The sequence below is a fragment of the Melanostigma gelatinosum genome (genome assembly GCF_949748355.1).
Source record: "Melanostigma gelatinosum genome assembly, chromosome: 3".
NCBI classification, from domain to species: Eukaryota; Metazoa; Chordata; class Actinopteri; order Perciformes; family Zoarcidae; genus Melanostigma; species Melanostigma gelatinosum.
The window spans coordinates 7473417-7498030 of record NC_136636.1 but is presented as its reverse complement, the minus strand read 5'-3'; the positions used below and the strand labels follow the sequence as shown (position 1 = coordinate 7498030).

The window sequence follows — 24614 nt, the reverse complement described above, 5'->3', positions numbered from 1 at the left end:
TTAAGAGCAGCTGGTTCAAGTGAAAGTAAGCTAAGTTTGGTTGCTCATTTCGCCTTTAAAAAAAGCAAAAAAACACATTGCATTCTTAATTGACTAAGTTTTAATTCAGGGTAATTTTCTGTGATACAGGAATGCAGAGCCGCCCACATCAAATAAAGTGCTTGTTTAGATCGCGAGCGTATCAAGGAGGATGAACAACAGAATCCCCACAGCAGTCAATGACACGTGTTTCATTCTAAGTGCCGAGAGAAGAATGTCTTCTCATTTTTTCTTTCAGTACCTCTCGGCGAATGCATTCTCTCGATGTACACGATGTATATTTATCCTGGCCCCCAGCTGGGAGAGGTAAAATACCAGCCAGGAAAGGTCACAGAGATCTCCTACCTGCCGCGTGACTGCCTCTCTAATTACTCCGCTTTCTCTCATTTACAGGGCTTAATAGGGGCCGGGGGTGAGAGAGCTGGGGTCAGACGAACGGGCACTCCCCCTTCCCCGCCCTTATAATCTCCAGTGTGTTGTCCAGGCTTCTTGTGTTGTGGAGCACATGGTGTCGCTCCACAATTCTCCATCTCCCGCCGTGTCTTCTCTCGGTCCTTGTGTTCTACATGTCAGCTCATATATTCATCCACGGATGAAGAGGATTAAGCTGCATCCTTACATGACTTTACTGCATTTAGCCAACATGGTCACGCTCGGATTTGTTTTTCCAAATAGAACGTCTATTCAGTTGGCGCGTGTTCATTTGGAACGATGAGGTTTATATCACGGTTTACTTTACGTGTCGCAGTTTGTTATGGAATTGTTGTTATGGATAACGGCACACAGTAGGCCCCAATATGACGTTATCCACTGGCCACAAGAGCCACCAGTAAGTGCAATGGTTAATAGGAGGTACTTGAGGTAAGCACTGAGGTCAGAGGTAATTATCTTGTTTGGAGGAAGACTCGTAGCTTTAAAAAATCTAAAGTACACAGCACTGATGTCTTATATATATACCGTAGAGCCAAGAAATTCCAGTTTAGACAGTTGCACTTAAAGTCATACAGCACTTCCTAAAACTCTTCCCCAAAGCCAGTCAGTTGACATAGTTTGAAGTTTAAAGGTCAAGGCGATAGGTAAACAACAAAGGCCTCCAGTTCAAGTCCAACAAAACCAAGAGGACTGTCTTTCTTTAGGATCCTTTGAGTTGTTCTGTTGCTTTAATTTATTATCACTGTGCGCACGGTGATCGATGTGGACAGCATGCAAAAGAAAATGTCCTCCCTGTGGATGAGTGCTATGAATTTTCATGTCATGGAGTTTTAAAAAAAAATATGCACAAAGAGACTGTTCAAAGTCTGTTCGCACCTCTAATTTGTGCGAGTGTGCTAGCATGATGGGTTTAAATAGCGTGTTGCCTCTTTGATGTGAGAGGATGAATGACACAGATTAAGCTGTCAGACCAGAAACTGATAGATGCCAGATGAGGCAGGATGACAAATCAAGGCCTCAGTGAAGCTCTCAGGCAGCTTGCCAAACCAATAATGTGTGCATCTTGTTAGCTTGTGTGTGGAATTGTGTGTACGTGTAAGTGGAAACCAGGCAGAACGGTTTCCATTTATTCTTTATTCATGCTTAACGAGGAGGAATTTCAGAAATATTAAAGAGTGGTTTACTTGAGGAGACTTCGGCTGAGCGGTGGTGACTTATATGTAGCTTCAACTCCGGTTTATTATTGGACAACAAATGAATCTCCCGCCCACAAGCACACTTGCAAACACACACTCCTATACTCCTGCTCCCCTCAGTCTTGTGTCCCCGACTGTCTGACTTCTTCATATCTGTTTATGATGTCATCAACCAACAAGACCAAAATGTACTCTTGTGCGTCACCAACTCGCTCACGTAAAAACATTGTCCCTCTGACACACAAACACATGTACAAGCATGCACAAGCACAGACACAATTTCTTGATAAATCGTTCTTGGCTTTCCATCGCCCACCCACGTAAACAAAGTGGAATGCTAGCAGACACACTGGTTTGTTTCCACAAAAACAATCACACACACACACACACACACACACACACACACACACACACACACACACACACGTGTTACAGATTCCATTCACTGCTTTCTTATTCTTCCAGCTCATATTCGCACACCCACTTAGATAAAAGATATCGTGACTTGGCTTACATAACAACTTATTTTAACTGTCTCAAAGAACTTCAATGGATTCAAAGGGACTGTAGCTTGACACGAGGATAAACTAGCCGAAAAAATACCATTAAGTGTGCTGGGGGTCGGAGGTCAGCGCGATGAAGATGGGATAAATACTGGACAGTCATTGGAGTTCAACGTCGGTTAGATGCAGAAAGCCACAACAATAATAAATTCACACAAGCAGCTTTAGTTCTTTAACTTTACATCACTGAAATTCTCTGTCGGGGCTCAATATTTCTATGACTCGTGTCGTCTGACTTTGGTTCTCCTCCTAAAAGTCACACTAACAAATGTAGCAAATGAGAGATGAAAATAAATCAAATGCAGCTGTTTGAGGTCCTGGGCCACAGGTGGGGGGGTTCCAGTCTGTCTCTCATGTCTGGCCACTTTGCTTTATTTGAGGCCCTCCTTTGCTCATTAAACAAGTTTTTATTGGCATGCCAAGAGTCCACCTGTGAGTCATCCAAGCCATGACGGAAACTTCAATGTATGGCCAGGCACAAGGGTCACCGTTAAACAGGACTTCATATGAGTCAAAAACCACATCTGCATGGAGGCGGCCTCGTATGTATGTTGCTGGTATCGGCTTTGCTCTTGTAAAATGCACTGCCACAAAAACACTGTGATGTTAACGTGACCATTGCTGCCCCCGCGGCCGTTACGTTCCATCTGTGAACTGACACCAGTGACAGTCATTGACCACAGCGGTGCTGTCGGGGGGAAAAGGTGCTTCGAAAATGGGGTGCAGCGATGTGTATTGGGCTGTAAATGTGAGGTTTCAATTATTCACACAATGTGTCCAGGAGCTCTATTTGGTCCTGGTAGTTCCATAGTGTCGATGTGAAATCATTTTTTTCGAAAATGAATTGCTTTATTTTAAGATGCACATTTCTGAAAAGCTTTCTGTTATGTCAGTTATTCTTTAATCCAGCCCTTAGTGTACTTGAAATTAGAGTAACATTTATTCATGTATTGCTATGTGTTATTTATAATCCATCCATAAATTAGAAAATTGAGAATAATAATTGTTAAAATATAATTGATGTGCACTTTCTTTGTTTGATTTGACAGTTGTTGACTACACAGAGACGTCGTAGGCTAGGCTTCTTGAATATATTTATATATATATGGCACCAATTAGATGTTATTGTAATGTTCCGGACCTTTGCCCGAGGAGATTTTCTCAATCTGGACCTTTTGGAATTTTAATTGAAGACCCCTGCTCTACTGGAAACCACAGCATGCCTTTGTATGTTTCTATTCCTGCGTGCAAATGCAAAAATAAAATCACCCTGCGACGTAAGGGTGTGCCTGCAATTGTGGTTGGATTGTGTGCGGGAATATGCGCAACTGCTAAACCCTCCTGGCTTGCCCAACAATGTGACAGTAAGAGGGGGAAAGCCAGTGTTTGATCCCATCAGCCAACATCTGGCCCTCAGGAGGACCTAAAGTTAGCGACACATGCTGATGTCATTAGCGTAAAATTTGAGTTATAGTCACAGAGCCATGACCCTCACAACATCCCAATACTGTCAAAGTAGGGCAGAGGGAGGATGAGAAGTGGATACATAATATAAGGATTTGAGGCTGAAGAGAGGATGGATTATACATCTGAGTGATTATGTAAGTGACTAATATTGATGTTCTTTAACGGTTGATGTTGAGCCAGACCTTTCATGTCAGCATATATTTATATATATCTACTGCTGGACCGTTAGAACGGGAAGTGAGAAAAGGACGCCCGTACTCGTCCTTTTCTCACTTTTCTCACTTTTCTCACTGATTAAATCCGAACAAGCTTTGTTACCAAAGCTTGTTCGGATTTAATCAGTTCCACTCACCCAGAGCTGCTGGGCACATCTGTTCAATCAAGTCCCATCGCCACGGTGGGCTCCTGGCTCCAGAGATGGCTACAGTACTGCCAACCAAACATTGGTAGGCGACCATGTTTTGAGGGCCACCGCCTCATCAGAGACTTGTGGTTCTCGTGGGCTTTTCTTTGAAACCTCTCTGGCCCCGGATCTCCTCATTGATTTCATCAATACCATTCAACATGTGTTGATGATTAATAAATTCCTGTGGTCAGGATGCTTTGAGTGTTGAGGCCACTCTGATATGATAATGTCTTTATTAGATGTGGGTTATTCAGACCCTTGGTGAAGTCTTTCATTTGGTTTAGGCTTCCTGGTGATGTCGTTGTTTTGAGACTGAACTCTATTGAGAAGAAGCCAATGAAGCAGAAGGCCTCTTACTACACATTTAAACGGGCCTACACTGAGTAATGACCGCTACACAGTATTGCAGTATCCATAGCATCCATCTCAAGTCACTCTATTTGACCTGTGTTCATTGTCTCCACTGTAAAGCATTTTGTTCAGTGTTGTACAGTGATGTAGTCCCCTCTGACCCCCTTGCCCTCATGATCCCAGCCACACTATACCTCCTCAGTGACTCTCCGGTCCCTTCATTTATCCATGTCTGCGTGGCAGCATGTCCGATGCAAGTGACACGTGAAGGGACATGAGACTATTCATTTGTGCTTGGCTACCCAATCTCCGGCTGCTCTGATGGGTTTCAACTGAAGAGGCCAGGGGCCGGAGCAGGGGCCGCAGTGCATGGTGCCTGTGATCTGCCATGGGAAACAGACAAGGATGCCCTTCTGACCCAGGAGTGTGGGGATCGCACGGGTCGATGGGGTTTTCCCACTTGTGGACACATTCAAGCTGTCATGAGTGTGAACGGAGAAGATTGGAAATCTGCGCAAAGTGTGCATTCCAATCAAATTCCATGAGCTTATTACTGCCATTACCATCACCATCCTCACCAGGAGCAGCATGCATGTGAGTGGCCTGGTGCTTACCTGTGGAGAACAGTGTTATGTCACATTTCTGGAGTGGTTTACTCACAGTTTTGAATATCTATGTCCCAGAGGCTCAAACTAAATACTAACATATATATATATATATATATATATATATATATATATATATATATATATATATATATATATATATATATATATATATATATATATATATATATATATATATATATATATATATATATATATGTGTTAGTATATATATATATATATATATATATATATATATATATATATATATATATACATATATATATATATATAACGTTTTGTATTTACTCTGAGTTATGTTTTAGGTCTTCGGCTTCCAGATTCAAATGCTTTCATCCAGCTGTTTAAATTAGAGGACTAGTTGGACTGGGTGTGGTTTGAATTAATATTTATCTCAGAAGAGACCCTGAGCAATTACTCTCTTAGTGTTTTTCTTATTGTGTTCACACATTGTGTTCATAATCTGTTGCTCTCTCTCTCTCTCGCGCTCGCTCGCTCGCTCTCTCTCTCTCGCGCTCGCTCGCTCGCTCTCTCTCTCTCTCTCTCTCTCTCTCTGCCGTTGGTGCAGCGAAGTCTCCATGATGACCGTTGCCGTGTGTAACGTTTATAACCTGGTCGCATAGAGACCGGTTAGTTAACTTCCTTCACTTGGAAACTGAGATTTCAAAAGTTCAGCTCGACAATATTTTTAGCCATGCAAAGGACAAAGGAAAAGCAGCGTTAGCACTCGCAACTGAATTCAAAGATAAGGTATGTCAAAAGTGAAATAAGAAAACGTTACGTAACGTCACTTGTTATATGTCATGGGGCTCAATCTGACTCGGAACTATCGCAGCACAACGTTGCGTTAAATGTTGTTAGCGCTAGCTGACAGCTGATAGCGTCAGCAGTTGCTTTAACGTACACAGGTGACAAAAGTTACTCACACATGTTTCGCGGGTGGATGTTGTTGATTTCACATTTTCTTTTACAAAATATAGCTACATAACAGTTTTCATCCACATTTAGTATGATTCATAGTAACACATCATCAGTTTCCACTTACAGGACAAAGAAGACCAAGTGACACAGGCAACAATTCATTTGTATTTATTAAGCAACAATATAACTATAACAGAAACAATGTTCTTTACAGACAACCATTAGGTTGAGGCAGCTAGTCCAGTCTACTGATTATTTTAAATGCAGCTAAACAGGATTAAATCCAGGCTTCATTGTTTGACATTAACGTCACACATAACGTTGTTTTATTCTGCTAGGCGATGGAAAGGAAATGTTTTCCTGGTGTCGTTGTACCGGTGCCTCATCCCCCGGGCAAACCTCGAGCTCTAAGTCCCTGGTGCAAACTCCCTCCAATCAGAAAATACATTGTGAATAAACAGATGGGCTTCTATTCGGAAGACATGTTCCAGGTAAAGGCACAGACGCTCATGCTCCTTCATATTCTGACAGACATTTCATTAAAAAACACTGAGCGTAGGGCTGGGCGATAAATCGATTTAATCGATTAATTCGAATGTGTGCTTTAAGGCGATGTGTTTTATTGAAAATCGAGAAAATCGCCCCCACCCTCCCCCCCCGTTGGGTTCCCGTAGTTGAGTGCGCGCGCATTGTTTACAAACGAAAACAATGGCGGCCAGCAGTGAAGCTCTCGTTCTTAAGAGAGGGAAGAATGTGTCTTCGGTGGTCTGGAAATGGTTCGGGTTCGTGTCATCTGACACAGAACAAACAGCCTCAAACAGAGGCATGCCGCCGAGTGGGAGAAGCGGTGCACCCTGAGGAGGGAGCAGGACCGCGGGAGCACAAGCGACGCTGTCTTCCTGGCAAAAAATATTTCGAAAAAACATGCACTACTGTTTAATACTGTTGGTTATGTTGTGAATGCACTTGATTTTGTTTACATGCACTTATTTACTGTGCAAAATATGTTATGTTGATGTTAGATCAGATGTTGCACTTTTGAAAATGTGAATGTTAAAGGGTCACATACATTTTATTTCATGCTGTGTTTGTATCAGTGTATTCAGTTAGAAAAGCTTACTGTAAAAAGTTACATTTGCACAGTTGTTTACAATGGAAGGCTACTATTTAATGCCATTTAATGTTATGTTTAATTTAATTTTATATTTAAATGATTCAGGGAAACAAAAGAGTGACCAAATACTTTTTGTATACTACAGGCACCTTCCTACAATGTTCAGGTTTTGTTTGCACTTTATTTTTATCAACCTACGAGGGAAAATCATCACAAAATAAAATAAAAAATTGTTTTCAACAGCTTCTGTCATCTGCAAAAATTTGTGGGGGAAAAAAATCGATTTAAATCGTGAATCGGATTTTTTGTAAAAAAATCGGAGATTTTGTTTTTTTGGCCATATCGCCCAGCCCTAACTGAGCGTCTGTTGAGTTCTAACCAAAAACCAAGAGACTGAGTCTTCCTCTTTATTGATCAGTCCTGTACAGCGGGACCTGAGATCCAGCAGAGGTCCCGGGGTCATTGCATCTCTGAGTTCGTTGATCTCAACACAACAAAAGGTGCGATGCTACTGTATTACATGCATTCTTTTAGACATGTAGGTATTTCCAGTCATTATTTCAGATATGACAACTATGTATTCAAAAAATCTGTGTCCTTCTGCACTGTTTTCCTTAGCTACAACCTTCAAGACTCCAGATGACCAGTGGATCATTGAAAGCCTAAGCAATAAATATAGGCCTACCACACACGAATCACAAAATTTGTACTTCTGCCGAGGTGGAAATGCACCCAAGGTCCAGATAGCCTACCAAACCGTTCCTGGCCAGATCCCCCGCAAGTTAGCGATAGAGAGGTATGCAGTGTTTGTGAGCATGTATGGCAGAAGAGGACACACCATCTAGTGCTGTGGAGCTTTCCATTATATTCCTGCATTTCTTGTCGTAAGGGTATTGCACATACTGTCATGCCAAATGCACTGGTCATATGTGATTGAGTAAGACAGTGAGCTTCTATCATACAGCACATATTTTGTGATTTTCTGTTATTGTACATGAGCTGGTTTAGTTGGCTCCACAAATTGGTTTATTTTAACTGCGTGTTAAGACTCATTTATACTGTTTGATATTGTTTTCTTGTAGACGTCGAAGGGAATATTTTAAGTTAGACTTTGAACAGCTCCTGGCAGAAAAAGGCATTGACTCCAATCTCCTAATTCCAAGACATCGGAGCAATAGTGATGAGCATGTGACTACAACAGACAATCCGGTATCACCCTACCTCCCCCTGGAGGTAAGTCTTTTACTGCTGCAATCTTTTCTTTAGCATTTAGGGAGCCAACTACCGGTGCACAGCAGCACCCCACACTCATCTTTCCTGTGTTTGTCCTTTTAGGTATTTGACAATGAGGAGTATGACTGCCGGACCCCAGATGACTGGCTTGCCCTGGGCAATGCTGAACAATCACTTGATCAAAAACCTGTTCCTGCAAAAGCCCTGCTACCTACAGATGACCAGATTGCCTCCGGTAAAATGTCCTCAGGAATATACTGAGTAATCAGAGATAGACAGTATTTTTTGTTCTTGGGTGATTACTCTCTTCCCTCTCTTTTGAAGTGGACCCCAAAAGCTCCTCCCATGGGTACAGCTGGCATTTGGTTGGGGTTCTTGACTATAGTAAGGAGAAATACCAGTACCTGGTACAGAAAGTTCTCCAAAACAGCAGATTGACCAATGAAGAAGGAAATCACGCTCTAAATAAGGAACACAAAAAGAGCAAATCTCCTGGTATGTCTTAGCACAATGACACAGTATAATCTCATGATTTCCTCTGGTCTCTGTTGACCATGTATACCTTTGATCTCCCTCCTTTTTTATAGAAGTAAACACTATGACAGCAGGCACTAAGTTCTGGGTTCCCAGGATCAGATTGATGTTCAGTGCTGAGGACCCACGGGTCTTTGTGGAACGGATCCAGTTTGCCCTGCGCTATCGGGAGAACACAGAAGCCTTGCTTCTCTACCACTTGTCTGTGGACTGCATGCCCTTCTGGAGTGGAACACCAGCTATTGATACCCACAGTCTCCAGCGTGTTAAAAGATACGCGCTTTCAACGCCTGGGCTCAGGCTGGAAATGTGAGTAATGTCAGAGAATATTACATTCTGTCATTGTCTCCTTCTTCAGAACGATCTGTTTTATAATAGATCCCACTCAGTTGAAATGTAAACGAAATAACAGGGTGTATAAAGAGAATATCATGTGTGCAGTCTGGAGAAGTGTACAGAGGATCTGGAGAAGGATGTCAAACTGGACTATGAGTTTACAATGAACCGCATCATCTTTGACAAAGTAGTGATGAGCCACCCAGAGGAGTTTTCCCACATCACCCTGCCACACAAGGATCCTGAGTGTGTTCCGCAAAAAGGTACGACGGTTTGCTTTGTACACATTTGTTTGAGTCGATGAAATGTATTACCATCCAAAACATGCCATTCACCCTCAGAATGTTTGTTTGTTTTATCTATGTACAGGGCGTTATCCAGTTCCTTGCTTCCCCTATGAAGAGAACAAAGCTGCTTTTTTCTCCCGTTCCATGCTAACAAAGCCAGAGGTGATCTCTGCATTATATGATCTACGGTCTGAGTGCAACAAAGTAGCAACTATGAGGCTGTTCAATGTCACCTCAACCAAGCCGCTACGACTGTACAACTTTGAAGTCATCCAATCTCAAATGCATACTCAGGTATTGTAGCATTGGGGTTGCTTTTCTTCTGCATACTGGGCTTCAAAGTAGCTTTTATTTCTTTTAAATAACAATTTGAAGACGTAGCACCCAAATTTAACTACCACTAGTGCTCCAATTGCAGCTTATTGTTGGTCAAACCATTTGTAAACGATTAACAGCAACAAATCCTATTCATTCAAATATAACCATGGATACATTTTTGTTGCTGATGTGGATGCCATGCAGATAAAGAAGACACCTGAATATCACATGAATAAAGACGCTTGAAATCTTTTCCTCCCTCTCCAGATAAGCTTGTTTCTGAGGACGGAATGGATTTCCACGATAAGCAACAGCATCCATTCCAACATGGTTAAATGTGGCATCGGCACGTACAATGTCAACGAGTCTCGCTGGGACATATACAAGTTGTCCAAGCTGTACAGAGTGATGGCTGTGGTGCACTTACACATGCGGGACTCCCTGCGCTTCCTCGTGTTGAATTCGCTGGTCAGCTTGACTCAGCTGCTGTTAAACGCTTGCCACAGTGTGCTGACGTGTCCTCAGGACCTGGCCTGGGGGAACGACCTTATCACTAGTCCCTACAAGTAGGATAGCATGCAGTTGCACACATTCATTTATCTTCACACACTTTTTGTGCTTTATGCATGTGTGTTTTCTTATGCTGTTCTTATGTCTTGGAGTTAGTTCTACATTATATACTCAGTATGTATATATTATACATACACATTATAAACTTACAACTTATTACTGTCCTAAATATTCAGTATTGTGTTTGTAATATTCCTCTTTTCTCTATAACTAGGCCAAAAGATAACCCTCTATTCCTGGTGGACTTGGTTCTGAATCAGACTGGGTCGCATTACAGCCTTCCACTGGAGGATTTTGAGACATCTATGGTCAACCTGTTTGACAAGGCCATTCTGGCCACATACAACGTACCACAGCCTGATAAGGTAAAATAAAATCTGCAATCACCTGAATTAGAGAGCATTAACTTAAATAAAGAAATGAAATGTAAAACGTGTTCATGATAGGTTCCTCTGTCCATGGATGATGCTAATGACTCTAAGGGTCAATGATTTAGCGGTTCCTCTCTTTTCCATGCCAGTTTGTGATGCAGAAGTTGTTCAGTGGCAATCCGGTGCTCAATTCAGTGAATCTTTTGGATCCAGAGGTAGCTGAGCTGCGAGAGAAGGTCCGCAATGCTCTGATACAAGCAGCCATACCTCTCAGGGCTTACGCTGCTGAATACGAGAAACACTTGGATTTACACAACTTGGACATAGAGACCCTGCTCAAGTAAGTCTGTTTAAATATTATGTATCCTTCTCCCACAAGGTTAAGGCTCAGTCATATTTATGGCTGTAACAGCATGCTTTTCTCATTAAATGGAGTCACTTTTTAATCTTCTCTGCCAGATCTCATATACATGCAGAACAGACATATCAAGAGGTGAAGGAAGAGATGGAACAAAATCTCAAAGACAAGGAAAGGCTCAAGCACTCTCTTCCATCCTCTATTGTCATTGGTCCATTCATTGTCTCTGTAGAGGCTGTACGTCAGGTTCTCATGAACAAAAAGATGGCTTTAGGCAATGCAATGCTGGATCACCTTACTCTGAAGCTACACAAACAGATTGATAATGTAAGTCATTTTTATGTATGTATATGTGTATACATACAAAGTGTTTTGATAATGCATTTCTTTTCCGCAAGATCTACATTTACTTCCTACTTTTTCAGCTTTCATTTTAAGTTTTTCTCTTGTATGTGCGTAGGCATGTGACGAGTGCATCAGAATGAGTAGAAAGCTATGTGAAAGGATTAACAGCATTGAAGAACTGGCTGAAAAGAAGGAGTGGATAAAGCAAATCCCGGAACAGCTCAAGAGTTACAAGGTGCACATGCATGGACTGGCTATTTCTGTTATATGTCATGTGAAGTGTTGGTTTGTCAATTAATCTGATGATAATCTGATAATCAACAGGAAGATATTGACAAGATCCTGCAAGGCTATGAGGTGACAGAAGGAGGTTGCCGCTGTCTTTCAAGTGAGGATTTTGATCAAAAGTAAGTGTAAAATCATCACGCTGGTGTTCTAATTTATATGCTCATTGTGGGGTAATAAGTGATTTGCTGGGTTCGTAGTGATTTGAGGGAATAGAGGAAACTGGAGTTATTACAGTGATTGCTTTAGTTACAAATCCCTGCAGGTGGACAGCTATTCAGTGGCCTCAAAGGATAATCAGTCAGATGGAAGCAGTAGCCGTCCAGCATGCTGAGGACCAGGAGCGCTTCCATACGATCCATCTGGTTAAACAGGACGACTTTGAGAAACACCTTGTTACGTGAATGTGGGGGGTGACCCCTCACGATTTTTAATTCGATAATAAAAAAATTTAAAAGTTAATTAATTCTTTTTTCTTTTTTCTTTTTTTCTTATTAGAATAAGTATCAGTGTGGTTTGTAGCATGTAAAGAATGCAATCAGTAATGTACCGAGCTGGATCAAACACAACTTACCTCAGGGGCTGAAGGGGATCTGCTGAGGCGTAACCCCTCTCTGGGCTGGCTTCTCAAGAAAATATGAAGAAAAGGATTTGGTCGAAGAAACTAATTCGTTATTTATTTATTTGCATTTAAATCAAAGTGTAGTCTCTTGGTCCAAAATACAGAGAGAAAAAAAATCGTTAATCAAAGTATAATTCTCTTCAGAGCAGTTTACAGACAAATGATCTTTAAAAGCACTGACTCAGCCAGCAGACGGGCTGGCTGTGTAGCCTATGGAGGAAAAAGTTAATGATTCACCCAGCGCAGAACTGGACAGAGTGAGCTTTCTCTCCTGACTCGACTTCAAATAATCTTCTAAGTATTCTTAAAAACTCTGACTCTCAAAGTCCGGAGATCTTGCAAAAAGTTAAAGTTCTCCTCCGTGCAGGCAGAAGCCCGCACGGAGGAGCCTGCACCGCTCCGCACAGCTCCTCACAACTCCTCCGAACTCCTTCCAACTCCGAACTCCCGGTTTAAAACTGTCACTATTTATACTCTTCTGGGGCTGGGGGCCCCGAGCACTTCACCCATAACTTGATTGATGACACATAAATCCCTTACTTCAGCGTAATCTTTGAAAGCCGGGTCTGCTTTTGTCTTTATATCACCCCGTCAGCATTTCCCGTGACTTCACTGTCAAGGGTAAGTTTATTTATATGTACCCAGAGGCTTAACTAATGACCTTAACGCCCTACCAGCTTCCTAGAACTGCTGACTCGGTCTTTTTGACTTTGTCTGGAAGTTCCCTATTTTTCTCTAGAAGAATGATTAACTATTTTAATGGCCAAAACGTGTTCGGGTGCCTCTTTCTTTCCGGCCGCCTTGGTGGCGCCCCCTCTGCTTGAACTTCGGGCTTCCCCTTGCCCTCTCATGAACCGAGAAGCACGCCTGGGGGGGGGGGGTGTGGGTGTGTGTGTGTGTGTGTGTATAGGTGAATGAGTGTGCGCCCACCCGTACACATCAGTGCAACAGGGGTTTTGGACAACAGAAGCCTGTCTGTCTAACCGGTGCAATCTTATAAGAGCCTCCGAGTCATATGCCTGATTTAAACAAGGCTTTGCCGGTAGAGACATCACGATTTCGCAAAACATCCACCGTGTTCAACACCCTCTCTTGCGAATCGTGACTTGTCTCTACCTCCGTTCTTGTATCTTGTATTGAACAGTTGAAGGACAGTCCTGGTAGGTGACACATTTTTATTTTATTTTAGATTATTTTTGATTTTTCTCTGTGTACATAATTTATTGACTCTAGGGTCACATTGTGTTTTTTATGCTTTTAAATGTCTGCTCTGTTAAGCACTTTGTGATATTATTGTCTGTGAAAAGCGCTATATCAATAAAATTCATTCATTCATTCACATCTGTCACCATATCAAACTTGACAAAGTGAAGTGTGATATGTCTGACGTGTTCTTTTCTTGTTGCTTCCTTTGTCCTACACGACGTCAGCGTGCCAGATGGCATCTGTAATCCACAGCAAGATTGAGGACTTCCATCCTTCCATTCATCTGATTCAGGGCCTGAATAACCTGGGGATGAGAAGCCGACACTGGGAGATGCTTTCAAAACGCATTCAGATGAATGTTGTGCCCGAAGCCAACCTGAACTTATCTCGCTGCCTGGAGCTTGGTCTACAGAACCATTTGGATGACATAGCTCATGTGTCTCAGGTGGCTGGGAAAGAGTACACCGTTGAAAAGGTACCCTTTGAACAGGATTCATATTGGAAATACAGTGTTTTATGAAGTGTTAAGTTAGTACTAGGATGTGTAATGAATGGAGTGACCCTATGGAACTGCAAAGCTTGGACAGCATTTGGAAAGCCTACTTTTATTCTCTGCATGATCTAAATGTAGTTCAAGTTAGAATGCAATTTTCACAAGAGGTTCACTTAAGAGGGGTGTTACACCTACAAAGTGATGATAGTAAAACAGTTTTATTTGTTTTTTTGTTGTTCGAAGCAACTCCACTAACTTTTCTTGCTCATGCACATGGCCAGTGTGTGAATATCTGCATTAAAATTGGTGGCTGGTACTTTTTTTGACACCTTCTCACTCAGGCCCTGGAAAAGATGGAACAAGAGTGGTCGGCAGTAGTCTTTGATGTCTTGCCCTACAAGGAGACAGGCACCTACATATTGAAGAGCCTAGATGAAGCATTGCAGCTGCTGAATGACCACATTGTCATGACACAAAGCATGTCTGTCTCTCCATTCAAAAAACACATTGAGGGCCGTCTCAACACCTGGGAGAGCAAGCTCAGGATGACTCAAGTACACACACACACTTATATTCTTGTGTTTTGTATCATTATTTTGCAGCGTCTTATGTTGTGCTACTGCCCTCTTCTGGTGCTTGCAGGATGTGCTTGAGGAGTGGCTGACATTCCAGCGTTCCTGGCTCTACTTGGAGCCCATCTTCAGCTCTGATATCAACCAGCAGCTGCCTGTGCAAGGACAAATATTCCAGCTCATGGATAAAATATGGAGGGAAATCATAAAAAGCGCCTTTAATAATCAAAAGGTCAGAGCTTCTATAACACTTCATATTAAAAGCCTTGTGGTAATTTTAGATCATTATTTTTATGGCAAATAGCATTCATTTTGTAAGAGTGTGTTTTATTTATTTGTTTTCACTTAGAAATTTGTTAGAAAGTTCAACCTCATTTCCATAAAAAGTCTGATAAACTAGCCAAAATGCAGACACTCAGACCTATGGACAAAAATGTTCCCTATAAAACCCATTAAAACGTCAATAAATTGATCCAATGGCCATTACAGCATAAATCATGCATTCTGTCATATCTTCAAAATGGTTTTACTATTTTCCACCATATTGAGCCATTTTTTATGTTTGTCCTATGGGTATGCTATTTCTCTGGTTTCCTGCACAAGAAATAAAAATGCGTCAAAGTCAATGATCACTGACATATCATGCCAATATCCCCTCGCATTTAGTAGAGAGAAAATAGTCTCCATACTAAAAAATGTCTTTTGTTCTTTTTGTTTAATAAAAACTGAGGCATTATGAAAACAAACGGACATTTAAAGGGTTAAATGAATGAAAATGAATTAATTGCATTTATGGTCAGAACTGATGTTGGTTAAAAGATTAAATTGGTAAAAGTGGTAAATAATATTCAAATGTAATTTTATGGCAGATTTCTTGATGCAGACATTTTTGTCCTCGGGACATTACAGCAACGTTTTTATAGTGAGACACAAGGGTCAAAGGACAAAGGTTTTGTTCTTATACAGTGATACAACTTAATTGATTTAAACTGTTAATGTGGGTTTCTGCATTTTTCTCTAGGTAATTGAGCTGTGTCCAGATGTTCATCTACTAAACAAACTGAAAAGCTGCAACACACATTTGGAAACGCTGCAGAAGGGTCTCAGTGAATACTTGGAGACAAAACGAGGTTCCTTCCCCAGGTAAGCCTCGCTGAAAGTGTCCTGAGATTCCCCTGGCTCTCACTTGCTGGTGGTGTTAATAACAAAGTTATGAGATGATTCCACATACCATATTCCTGAAAATGATGTAATTTTTTCATACGATAATAACAATCAAGCCAACAGGGATTGGCCAAATAAACTTGCTTTGGTTGCTATAAATGGAGGTAGCTTTGATACCAAAAGGAAAACAAGCAAATGCCTTCAAAAAGTAAAGGCTAATTTATCAACAATCATATATTTGTGGACGATTTAGGGCCAGAAATGAGTTTCCATGCTAAACTTCAAAACTTTTTATGACTCAAACTTACTACTACTGATCAGTGGATATTTGTCCTTTTAGGTTTTACTTCCTGTCAGATGATGAGCTCCTGGAGATTCTGTCCCAGACCAAAGATCCTACTGCTGTACAACGCCACTTGCGCAAATGCTTTGAGAACATCGCATGGGTTTGTTGTTTCTTTACAATTACTCTGCTCATATATTACTGAAAATATAACACGCATACCACATACGACTGAGACTTCTGTCGGTTCTCAGCTTCAATTCCAGCCAGATCTACAGATCACACAGATGCACTCTGGAGAAGGGGAGGAGGTGAAGCTGTCACTGCCAGTGTGGCCTACTGGAAATTTGGAGGACTGGCTCAGCGTGGTCGAGAAATCGATGAAGGCCACACTGAGGGATAACATTGACCGCTCACTCAAAGTCTATCCGGAGGTCTGCGACCCCAACTCTCACTTTGAAGTGTATTCCAATCTTGTATTGCTTATTTGTACAATTTCAAATCATATTTAAACTGTCCATTTTTTTTGTACCATCTCTGTGTGCTCTCCTGACACCTCAGCAACCTCGTGTAGAGTGGGTGTTATCGTGGCCTGGTCAGGTGGTGATAGCTGGCTGTCAGGTCTTCTGGACTGCTGAGGTGTCTGAGGCCTTGGAGCAGGGAGACTTGTCCAACCGCCTTTATCCCCAACTACAGAAACAGGTGTGGAACATGGGGCCAATATTCAAACTTTAAAAATCCATAATATTTGAAAAATACATGTCGCTCACATTTACACTTAACGTTCTTACCACTACATTCTTAACCTTTTGATTCTGAAGCTGAATCAGATTAATGTGACCTAATCAGATTACTATTATGAAATATATTGTTAGAAGAATATCCTTTCAGGTTACTATTATGCCAGCACTAAGCTGCCTGACCCGCACTACTCTCCAGAGGTCTCCACCAAAGTCTCCCTCATTAACTTCACCCTGTCACCCAGGTAACATGCCTTTAACAGATAAAAGCAAAATTCAGAATTTAAAAACTTCATTTTTGTAGATTTATCATCTATTATTCCAGGTATGATCACACTTTACTCAGCTCCTTCAACATGTAGATCGGACAGAAAGGTTATTGTCTTAATTGGCCCAGCATCCAAAATACACAGGCTTTTGGGGTATGATTTTAGGGTATGAACTTCTAACAGTTATGTCTTGGTGTTATGATCTGTGTTTGTGTAAATGTGCATTTCCAGTGGTCTCGAGGACCAGTTGCTGGACCAGGTGGTGGCTGAGGAGCGTCCAGACCTGGAGGAGGCTAAGAACCGGCTGATCATCAGTAACGCGAAGATGAAGCAGGAGCTAAAAGAAATTGAAGATGAGATCCTGTTCCGACTCAGCTCCACAGAGGGAAACCCTGTGGACAATGAGGAGCTCATCCAAGTGTTGGAGGCTTCCAAGATCAAAGCTGGAGAGATCAAGGTACTAAAGCGATTTGTCATCAAACTGACAAGCTACTATTGTTGGATTTAACGCAAGCTGCTTTTACCGGTAGGCCAAAGTGATGGTGGCGGAGAAGACAGAGCAGGACATTGACGCCACCCGTCTGGAGTATGTGCCGGTGGCTGTGCGTGCTCGGATCCTCTTCTTCTGTGTATCGAACCTGTCCAATGTTGACCCCATGTACCAGTACTCACTGGAGTGGTTCCTTGGCATCTTCATGGCTGACATTGTCAATTCTAAGAGAGCAGGTAGAAATCAATTCCACAGCATTGAAACCAGATGAAGGGATGTTTCTCTGCTTCCACTAATTATTTTTCTTGACATGTTTCTCACAGACACAGTGGAGAAGAGAATCGCCAACATCAATGAATGTTTCACCTTCAGCCTGTACAGCAATGTAGGCCGCAGCTTGTTTGAGAAGCACAAACTCATGTTCGCCTTTCTCCTCTGCGCTCGCATCATGATGAATGAGAACAAAATTGATATGGTGAGAAACAGGGGAGTTTGCACAGTCTCCTTCCCATCTTTAATTTCCTGTAGGTACTCAACAAATACATAAAATGGAGTTAATCCAGGTACATTTAATGAATCTGTGTTGTGTCTCCGTGGCAGACTGACTGGCACTACCTGCTTTCGGGAGGGATGCCCGTCCAAGAGCTGACCAACCCGGCAGTGAGTTGGCTGTCGGAGCGCGCCTGGCAGGACATCCTGGGCCTCAGCGCTCTGGAAAACTTCAGCAACCTGGCAGAGAGCTTCAGCGAATATCTGCAGGGTTTCAAGATCATTTTTGACAGCAAACAGCCTCACAGGCACGCACAGATAAGCACTATGCTGACAAGTGCACACTTGTTTCCTTAATTTGAACTGTGCCAAAGCTGTCAATATTTTACAAGGTGTGCACGTGTGTTTGTTTGCCTCTAGGGCGCCTCTCCCTGGAGAGTGGGAGACAAAGCTGGACTCATTCCAGAAGCTGTTGGTCCTGCGCTGTCTGAGGGCTGACTGTCTTGTTCAAGGCCTGCAGGACTTTGTCTCAGCTCAGCTGGGACAACGCTTCAATGAGCCTCCGGTAGCATCACTCTCCTACCTCTTGCCTTAATGTTGATATTAAAACCAATATGTCTTATCTCTCTGGCAGTGGCTCAGATGTGTGGTAATATTAACATGGCAATGATGGTTCCATTTGTTTTGGCTGGGTCTGCATCAGTGCAAACATTGGTGAATGTTTGGAGTACGGTATTAACTCTGCTAACTTCACCTGAAAATCATTTCCGGTTGTTTGCTCTACAGTATGCCGCAGCGTTATTTATGGCTTGTTGTTGCTTCTCTCTCCATCTTTCCACAGACATCAGACCTGTCCGTAGTATTCAAGGCGTCGTGCCCCTCCACTCCCCTCATCTTTGTCCTGTCCCCTGGGACTGACCCTGCTGCTGACCTCTACAAGTTTGCTGATGTCATGCGGTTCTCCCAGAAAATGAGTGCCATGTCTCTGGGCCAGGGCCAGGTCAGGGTCATGGGGGGGTGCCTGGGAATTATCTCTCACTCTCTCTTTCGTACAGTCTCTCTGACCCTGGGGAGAGGCACTGTGCAACACTTTCTCACAGAACCAGGCCATTCTCATTTGTCTTGTTAGGAATGGCCACCTATGTGCTCATTGTTTCTCTATTCATGGCCATAGGCCAGGACATGTACAATACTACTTTGACAGATGCTAGATTACAGGACACCATAAATAAGCTCAAAGAATAACCATAGAAAATCTCACGTGTACGTTTTAGGATAAATGCAGACTCATCCTCCACAAACCTGAAATCTAGTGGCTGGCCAAACATTTCTCCCAGCAACACACTACCCCTGTGGCTGTTCAATAGGTGTTAGCGTGTGTTTATCACATTACTTTCAATTATGTGAGTTAGAATCCTGGCTCATAGTGGGCTGTTACATCAACCTGTCCTCTGTATCTAGAGCTCTTGAGCCTTTCTGAAAGACTCCTAGAATGTCAAACTGGCTAAAGGGAGATCATTTCATGACTATGTTACTCGCTCTTTAAATACGGAACAACTTTCTAGGAAACATGGATGTTTTCTCATACATGTAAGCCTTGTGTTAAGCTTACTGTTTTTGGCACAACTGTTGTTGTTGTCTTCACATCTGCCTTTTCTTCTTCTGCTGTTGTTATGTGATTTAGGGCCCCCGGGCCGAGATCCTGATGCACTCTGCCATGGAGAGAGGTCAGTGGGTCTTTTTCCAGAACTGTCACCTGGCGCCCAGCTGGATGCCCTCCCTGGAGAGACTCATTGAAAACATCAACCCAGAAAAGGTCAGATCATATGCACACACGTACTTCACACTATTGTAGTATTGTATGTTCGACCAGCTTTCATTTACTTTGCCAGTGTTAATACTTCCTTTACTGCCCACGGGCACCACATGTCCCACAACACCCCAAACAGGTGCACAAGGACTTCCGTCTGTGGCTCACAAGTCTTCCCTGCAACAAGTTCCCGGTGTCCATTCTCCAAAGTGGGTCAAAGATGACCATTGAGCCTCCCAGGGGAATCAAGGCCAATCTTCAGAATACTTACCGAAGGCTCACCAATGATTTTATCTCCTCTTCCACCAAGGTCTGGCTCGTCTTCTGTCACCATCTGAGTCTGTTCCAGCATATTGTATTCATCACTTTATACTTTTGATTAGAAAACCTGCCTTGTAGATCAGCTTTGTTTTTGAGAACATCGAGTACCTAGTAGTATCTCCAACTTATTCCTCTCCTCTGCTCTCCTCTCCAGACCGCACACCTCAAGTCTCTGCTCCTGTCTCTGTGTCTCTTCCATGGAATTGCTCTGGAGCGAAGGAAGTTTGGCCCACTGGGCTTTAACATTCCCTATGACTTCACAGACGGAGACCTGAACATCTGCATCAGCCAACTCAAAATGTTCCTGGACGAGTACCAGGACGTCCCATACAAGGTGGGAGGAGAGAAGGCTTCTGTCAATATTCAACAGCATGTTAAGACAGCAATAGTTCCAAAGCCGCTTCATTTCCAATCACGCTGATGCTGTTCCCTTTCTCTTCCTAACCTGTCTTGTATTCTACATGTCCATTGCTCACAGTTCATTGCTATTGTGACATGTGCCTTGCCCTGTAGTAAGACACCCACATTGTCTCAGAGAACGAGTGTGTGTTTGAGCCTTTTTGTCCTCTACCTGTCCAGGTGCTAAAATATACTGCAGGGGAGATTAATTATGGCGGCCGCGTCACAGATGACTGGGACAGACGATGTCTGCTCAGTGTGCTGGAAGATTTCTACTGTCCCGCTGCGCTCAATGATGATCATGTCTACTCTTCATCTGGAGTCTACCGGCAGATAGACACGAATCTGGATATCGATGTGAGATAAACGCAGGAGCATTCAAAAGATTGTGATAATAAGAGTCGTGCATTAGACTTGACCTTTGTCTGCATCAGTTGGTCTACTCCAAAACCGCATATCTTTTCAAAGGTTGGGCAATCACGTTGCCACTCTCTATTTGGTATACCTATCGTTGAGTCTTCAGGTGATAAGACAACCATCTATGAAACATGATGATGTCTTTATAATTAAACAGCAGAACACTAAAAAAGGGAGCTAATTATTTTAAAAGCAGAAAACAGACAAATTATGTTGAATAACTCATTAAAGGGTCGATTAACCAAGACTGGGTGAAACAACCCTTTAAGACACACAGCATTTTTCTAATGAGAAGACTAACTTTAGCTTGTGCTGGACCACAGGTTGTGTATAACATTTAGTTTTAACATCAAAATGAGAGAAAAATGATAAACTATAGTAAATCAAAGCGCATCAACTTCTGAACTGCTGACTCTGAAACTCATTGACAACAGTTGGTGTCCGCGAGTGACCTGATGTCATGGTAATTCTGACTCTAGGGTTACTTGGCATACATTCATGGTTTGCCCGTCAATGATACACCTGAGATCTTTGGTCTCCATGACAACGGAAACATCAGCTCTGCCCGGCAGGAGACTTTCGCTCTGCTGGGAGTCGTCGTCCGTCTCCAACCCCGAGCTGCATCTGCTGGGGGCAAAACACTGGAGCAGGTACACACATCTATTGATTTGATTTTCGACTCTCAATTTTTTTGTACTACTTGTATAATGTCACAGTTTGCAGGGACACAACACATAATTTCATCATCCCCTCTGAAAATACTTAACTGAGCATTGTTTTGACCCAATGTGTGTGTTTGTAAATGCCTGGACTATGGCTGAGACATGTTGTGTTTCATTGGTGATGTGCTCGTTCCTGTGCCGTAGAGAGTGGAGGAGATAGTGGCCGGCATCGTGGAAAAGATTCCTCAGCCTTTCAGTGTTCAGGAGGTGAAGGAAAAGTACCCGGTCCTCCATGAAGAGTCCATGAACACAGTGCTCATCCAGGAGGTCATCAGGTAACATTAGGCTGTGCTAACGGATAACTTCACAAACCACACCTCAGGTCTCCTTGATAGAAACATAATGATACAGTTTGGTAATTCTTTGAGATCAGAGAAAGAAACTCCCATGTGTGCTGCCCTGAAAGCCTCTTTGGCAATATTTAGCTCAACATTTGCAGCTCAGTGTCCATAATAGTTCTGTGATTTTTCCCAATGTCCAATTGTTTCACTTTTGAGGTAACAAACAGTAATTAAATGCGTAACCAACAGTCGTGTAATATCTCTATTAAAGTCAAGTAGCTGAAATTGTACCCCTCAAAAGTCACAGCTTGTCATCGTAATCATACGTCTCGGTAATCGTACTGTAATATAACGGTTATGTGTGAGTAGCTGCAGCTTGTGATGTCATGCAACTCTCCAGTTGGAAGCTGGAATTGTAATTGCTGATTTATTGATCAACGGTCCTTTCAGCTTCTCACAAATATATTACTTTCTTTTTACACTGTGGAGTAGTAAAAACTTTTCTCATTTTTATCTTTAAGTGTCGTTAAACTCCCTGTAATATTGTTGTTTGCTTGCAATAAAATACGTTTGTCCTTGAACTAATCAATTCATTCATTCAGTAGTGCTGAATCAGGTGTTGGCAGTTTAAATCATTAGTACTTCAGTAATTGGTCCTTGTATCTTTTTGTCTTTCAGATATAATACACTGCTGGCAGTCATCTCTCAGAGTCTCAGTGATATTGTGAAGGCTCTGAAGGGTTTAGTGGTGATGTCATCAGAACTGGAGCTCATGGCCAACAGCCTGTTCAACAATGTGGTGCCCGATATGTGGAAAGCCAAGGCAAGACCAGTTATTCTCCTTCTGGTTCTCTTGTGGGTACCACTGCCCATTGCGCAGATATTAGTTACAACCACTGTTAAACATAACATGATGAAGACAACCCACACCACAAAATGCTGCGTTTCTGTGAATGAATTCTCTTCATTTCAAAATCCTTATTTGTAAACAATTACCGTCTCATATTTTTATGCATTTAGCAATTCTGTGGGCAGGATGGCTCACCCTGGATAATTGTGAAACCTTGACTCACACACACTAAGTCAAAATAGAGGATTTCTTTCGGTAATGCAAACTGAAAATGCAAGTACAGAATACAGCAGTGGGGCTTGAACTGAATAGTATTGTGACATCCATCTGTGTGTTTTAGTGGATGCATTTGGGGATGAGACGTGTACATTTGACCATTGGGAGTGATCTCAGTGTGCAAGATATCGATAAACCTTTGGAGACATTTCTGTCCTGCTCTAATAGTTCCAGCCTCTGTTCTCTAAGAATACATAGCTCTTTGACTGGGAATGCGTCTCTCTCTCGCTCCTTCCAGGCATACCCGTCTCTAAAGCCCCTGGCCTCCTGGGTGTCAGACCTGCTTCAGAGGATCAATTACCTGCAGGGATGGATCAATAATGGCATTCCACCTGTTTTCTGGATTAGCGGCTTCTTTTCCCCGCCAGGCTTTTCTCACAGGAACCCTGCAGAATTACGCCCGTCGCTTCGGCACCTCCATCGACACAATTGGATTTGACTTTGAGGTCTGACATTAAGCTGACGGCTTCAGCCCCACTGGCTAAAAACATACAGATTCCGGGTGTAGCACTACATATTTACCCGTCTAAATTGATTTTGTATGAATATCGACACGTAGGGTCAATTTCTATTCGCATTGCTTTGAAGATTTGCTATTAATGGTTTATACAGGCTGTCACCCAGTCTCTTCCTCATTTCCTTTGTAATCCCTTCTACCTCAGGTAAGAGTGAAGTCAGCATCAGAGATCACAGAGAAACCAAACGCAGGGTGCTACATCCAAGGTCTATTCCTGGAAGGGGCTCGCTGGGATTACGAAGCAGGTCAACTCAGCGAGTCCAGGGCCAAAGAGCTCTTCACAGAAATGCCCGTCATCTGGCTGATCCCCAAACCCAATCGCACACCTCCAACCTCTGGGGTCTATGTCTGCCCCGTCTACAAGACCCTCACACGTGCTGGTTAGTACACAGTATCTGAGCTTGAGTGGATTCATCTGTACGACAACTAATATTATTTGCTAGATTAAATTGTGCTGGAATTCATTTTTTTAGTCAAGAAAAATGAATTCACTGAAACTTTTGCTGAGCTGTTTTTCAGTGCGACTATAGGTGTTGCTCTGCTCGCTCTAGTGTTTGTGTGTATCCCCTTTTGGTGGTTTTATTACTCACCCAAAATAGACTCCAGTTAGTGTCTTGTTTCACGAAGCGTCTGAAAGTGCAGCTCTGTATTTTCCACCCACAGCGCAGTAGCCAACACCTCGTGTGCTGGCATGGTAGACTGCTCCGAAACACTGAACTCAGTGCTGTGGTAGAAAATACAAACAATTCAAATGCTTTTATGTCACTGAACTGCTTTGTGTGCCTTTGTAGGGACTTTATCTTCATCCGGTCATTCCACCAACTATGTGATGGCGGTGGAACTGCCTACAGATATCAGCCAGAGACACTGGATCAAACGGGGAGTAGCCCTCATCTGCGCACTGGACGACTAAATTCTGACAAACACAAGAAAAAAAAAAA

The 24614-nt window shown here is 42.5% G+C and overlaps 2 protein-coding genes across 3 annotated transcripts in view; one reads left to right on the top strand and one right to left on the bottom strand.

Annotated features, from left to right (window-relative positions):
• LOC306775833 (netrin-4) overlaps positions 1-12356 on the bottom strand; it is an 18970-nt gene extending 6614 nt beyond the window's left edge. For both annotated transcript variants that reach the window (XM_079266368.1, XM_079266369.1), the window contains exon 1: positions 12327-12356. The gene's annotated coding sequence lies outside the window, so the exon portion shown is untranslated. The remainder of the gene's footprint in view (positions 1-12326) is intronic.
• On the top strand, positions 5705-24614 carry LOC306775575 (dynein axonemal heavy chain 1-like). Its single transcript, XM_079266032.1, is given in 43 exon segments — positions 5705-5830; positions 6340-6492; positions 7534-7615; positions 7734-7911; positions 8198-8348; positions 8451-8583; positions 8673-8843; positions 8936-9191; positions 9324-9481; positions 9588-9799; positions 10091-10389; positions 10608-10758; positions 10914-11104; positions 11224-11449; positions 11583-11702; positions 11792-11874; positions 12018-12147; positions 13519-13534; positions 13805-14055; positions 14415-14627; positions 14716-14877; positions 15667-15788; positions 16150-16255; positions 16347-16526; positions 16654-16794; positions 16968-17077; positions 17333-17558; positions 17632-17827; positions 17915-18066; positions 18192-18419; positions 18421-18645; positions 18922-19080; positions 19765-19896; positions 20030-20200; positions 20366-20545; positions 20791-20967; positions 21507-21677; positions 21894-22024; positions 22709-22853; positions 23395-23520; positions 23522-23602; positions 23819-24053; positions 24465-24614. Coding segments are annotated over 42 exon segments (6849 nt in total). The 5' UTR covers positions 5705-5830; positions 6340-6342; the 3' UTR covers positions 24587-24614.